Source organism: Cloeon dipterum, chromosome 1, assembly GCF_949628265.1.
Source record: "Cloeon dipterum chromosome 1, ieCloDipt1.1, whole genome shotgun sequence".
Classification (NCBI taxonomy): Eukaryota; Metazoa; Arthropoda; class Insecta; order Ephemeroptera; family Baetidae; genus Cloeon; species Cloeon dipterum.
The window spans coordinates 13,113,196-13,117,358 of NC_088786.1; the positions used below are offsets into that span (position 1 = coordinate 13,113,196).

Sequence of the window (4,163 nt, forward strand, 5' to 3'; positions counted from 1 at the left end):
ATTATTTTACATTGCAGCAAAAATATTTTGGTTTGTGCGTCACATGCTAAAATAAAAACATGTCTTTTATTATTATTTAATTCAACATTAATTATCCCGTCGAATAAAATAATAACTAATTTCTTATATAGACAGAGTGCTTGAGAAAGTCCTGGAAAATCAACAACTGAGTGGCAACTTTCTTAGAAAAATATAAAGAAATATTTTTTTTGCATTTAATTCACTTATATTTATTTAATTTGCTAAATGGATATTGATTCATATTTTCCCTCGCGTAGATTTTTTTCACAAAAAAGAAAAGAAGAAAGATTAATTTTTATCACAAAAGTCCAGTCAATATTCGCGAGAATTGATAACTGGTGCTTGTTCAGCTATAGAGTTATATAAATATATTCATGTACAAACTATAGATAACAGAAATTGAAATGCAACGTCGTAGACGGAATCAGTCATATTATGATAATATAGGACATTTTTTGCTCTTATTTTTTGTTTTTATCACTCAGGCTATTTAATTCACTCGGTAACATGGTACACAGAGCATACAGGCAAAATATAACCAAACCTTTTTTGTTTAAACATTTACCTTCAAACATTTGTTCAACAACATGTTCAGATAAAACAACAATCAGAAATTCTATATACTGGTGTGTACTCTGAACAAAATATTTGACACGTAAAAAATCAATTCGTATATTTTATCAACAGGCAACACACGCCAAAACCCAAATTTAAAGTCACATCTAGTTTGTACTTTTTTGGACTTAGTTTACATAGAATATTTCCTGAACGTTTAACAAATGTATCAGGTTCACAGCTCCTCAACTGTCAATTATTAAATTATTTAAATACGATTATTTATACCTTTTCTTTACTATAATACCCACCCAGCATTTGTTGTCAACGCTGACTTTGTTCGTGCGACGTTAATAAACGAAACAATATTATGTTCCCATAAAAATCAGTTTGTCAATTGAGGGTTGAGAATACATACTTCATGCGCGCTCAAACTCAAACCTTAAAATAACGTGTGTTGACGACATAATATAGCACCTGTTGTGTGGACAATATCAATGAATAATCTTTATCCCATGTCCAAAGAAAGCAGCAAAGCTTTTAAAAAATATCATTCATCTAAATTGTGAAACTCTTGCCGCATTTATTCCTACTGCATGTCGTCATACACTTTTGTTACCTTAAGAGTATGGGGGGTCTCATTTTCTGTCGTTTAAGATGCTAGCTAAATATTTCACAATTTTCTCGTGTATAACACGTATATGAGATAAAAATTGCGTTAGGTTTTAGATATTTTTGAAATGTAGTCAAGATGCGGGGGGGGGGGGGGGCGCACGGGTAGGAAAAGGAATGAACTGCTCAATTTGACTGCTAGAGATTGACCGACTTTATTTAATACTCCGCACTCTCTGCGTGCACGTGCACATATTCATTAAATACCTGAGTGAATATTTGGGATATAACAATTTTATAGTTCACCGTGCAAAATATTAAATAACAGTTTCAATTAATATAAAATAAAATAAATATATTAATTTATAAATGAATTATTTAACACATCAAAATTGAATGACTGATGAAAATTTTAACTAACACACTTCCTCTGGATGAATTAACTCTTTTTAATATAGCATAACACCCAGCACGTGACTTTTCGTCAGGTAAATATTTTAAATTTAAACGAACTAATTTACGGCATTAATTGCAGTTTTGCTATACAATAATTTTTAATAGCAATTTACATTTCATGTCCCACGTACGCCAAATAGTTTGTTTTGAAATAAGAAATTAACAGTTTTCATTCTCCGCCAAATTTTAGGCGGCGGCTGTACCAGCTTCACCCGAAATTTGGCCTGATGCGGCGCAGCTCGAGTATTTTATCCAGTGGCTGATGCGGCTGACTAAATTTGAAATGTGAAGTTTGATATAGTGCTTATCAGCCTCAAGGAACGGCCGCCAATTTTTTTCACACACACTTTCTGATTTTTTTCTTTTTGAGCAGTGGCTGGCGTTTTTGGCGGCTGACCACGTGACCAAAAATTAAATAAATGAAAAATACATTAATATCAAATAATTATGTGAAGTAAGATTGAATCAAAAGTCTGATTGTCTTGCAAAAGAGTTCAGTCCTTACTGTTAAAAATTAATATTTTTTCCCAAGACGACTTTGATTTGAAAAATGTAGCAAACATCTTAAATAATGCTTTAGATAGAGTGGTGTAAATTAATTTATAGAACTTGTACTAATTATTACGCTCTTCAGTTGAGGATGCAGCAGAGGAAAGGCTCCTCCTCTTTACATTTTCGCCTCCACCTTTAGGGAGGAGCTTCGACAGCAGCTGTAGACCGCACATGGATCGCTGCGGCAGTCGGTTTTTCGCAGCGTACAAAAACAGTGCTAGACATGACCATGGAGTGGCGAAGTCCCGATTTGCCGCCCCCGACAGTTGTTGACGGCGGAGGCGCAGGCGAGGCGTCGGCGAGCGACAGCGACTCGGACATCAACGTCGACTCGGACGGCGGCGAGTGCATGTACGCACGGTCGGGGTCGCCAGGCAGCCCTGGGGAGGCGGCGGGCGCAGGCAAGGCTGGCGGCAAGACGGCAGTCAAGCCGCCCTACTCGTACATCGCGCTCATCACGATGAGCATCCTGCAGAGTCCGCAGAAGCGGCTCACGCTCAGCGGCATCTGCGACTTCATCATGGCGCGCTTTCCTTACTACCGGGACAAGTTCCCCGCGTGGCAGAACTCGATCAGGCACAACCTGTCGCTCAACGACTGTTTCGTCAAGATCCCCAGGGAGCCGGGCAACCCCGGCAAGGGCAACTACTGGACGCTCGACCCCAACGCCGAGGACATGTTCGACAACGGTAGCTTCTTACGCCGGCGCAAGCGCTACAAGCGCCAGCCGCCCCCGGGCCACCCTCTCGGCGATTTCCACCTCGGAGGCCGCCATCACCAATTTGGGGGTCCGCACCACCACCACCATCACGGCGCCCACAACCCTTTCTTCTTGCCACCGCAGCCGCCACTGCTGTCTTCCTTCCTGCATGGCATGCCGCATTTCGCGCACCTGCCCCCGCTACCTCCCCCAGGGCCACCCTCGGCTATGCCTCCCCTGTTGCGGCCAGTGCCCACCCTGTACCAAAACAAGGCGGCCGCCGCTTTGAAGTCGGGCTTCACCATCGACTCGCTGCTCATGGGTAGCGCCGGCCCCGCAGCCTCCGAGCACGTTTCTGCGTTCGCACCCCTTGGCCTGCCCTTCCGCCTCGGACCTGGAAACACGAGCATCTAGGTGGACTCGCTGAACCGTTCCACCACGGCATGAATTAGATCGGTCTCGCAAAGCCGAGGTAATCAATTTAAGTTTGACTTCTGTAAAGCTCTTATATACGCTTTCCATCTAAATAATGCGGAGCGTTGAAAGAAAAACTTGTAAAGGCGGTCAAGTTTCCTCACTTTTGCGTAAACGCAAAACAACCGACTGCCTCTCTGTTGGTGGCAGTATAGCCCCGGCAACAGAGTGTCGGGTTTCAGAAGAAATAATATGCCTTAAAAAGAGGCTGTTTAAACACATGTTTCTTCAATTTTCACACTCAAAAAGAGCCGCTTATAATGACCGCAGTTGATTTTGGTATCCATTGGTGTCAGATTATTTTGCCTTTTAGCTCACTTTTCTGACTTGGTTCACAGATCCACAAATGATGCGAGCACGCTTGCGGAGAATGAGTTTGCTGATTTCGTCGTTGAGAAAACTCTGCATCTTCTTGTCGCTGGATTCATGATCCACAAAACAATGTTGAGCAGTCCGTATTCTAACGCCAATTTGAATTATTCCTCAACTGTGATATTCTGTACATAGGAGATTAACTTATTTAAAATGTTTGTTAATATGTGCCATTAATAAAAAAAGATATTGAATTGAAAAACTCTACGCGTGTTTATTTTAAAAGTTAATATTCCCAAGAACGTAAAAATCATTTTTTGATGATTGAAATTCATGGCTCTATGATGTCAAAAATAAAGATCAAACTATAATTGAATTCTGATACTAAACTATTGAAATATGCGTATGTGTATAAAGTGCTTAACATATTTTGGGAACGCCTTTAAACTGCACACATTATTGTCTTTGACGGGCTTCATGC

At 40.8% G+C, this 4,163-nt stretch overlaps 1 protein-coding gene across 1 annotated transcript; it reads left to right on the forward strand.

Annotated features, from left to right (window-relative positions):
* Positions 1 to 2,379: 2,379 nt before the first annotated feature.
* LOC135948272 (forkhead box protein D1-like) lies at positions 2,380 to 3,938 on the forward strand. The gene is made up of 2 exons (XM_065497481.1): positions 2,380 to 3,368; positions 3,709 to 3,938. Exon 1 carries the CDS (start codon positions 2,420 to 2,422, stop codon positions 3,308 to 3,310), a length of 891 nt encoding a protein of 296 aa, XP_065353553.1. The 5' UTR covers positions 2,380 to 2,419; the 3' UTR covers positions 3,311 to 3,368; positions 3,709 to 3,938.
* The last annotated feature ends 225 nt before the right edge of the window (positions 3,939 to 4,163 follow it).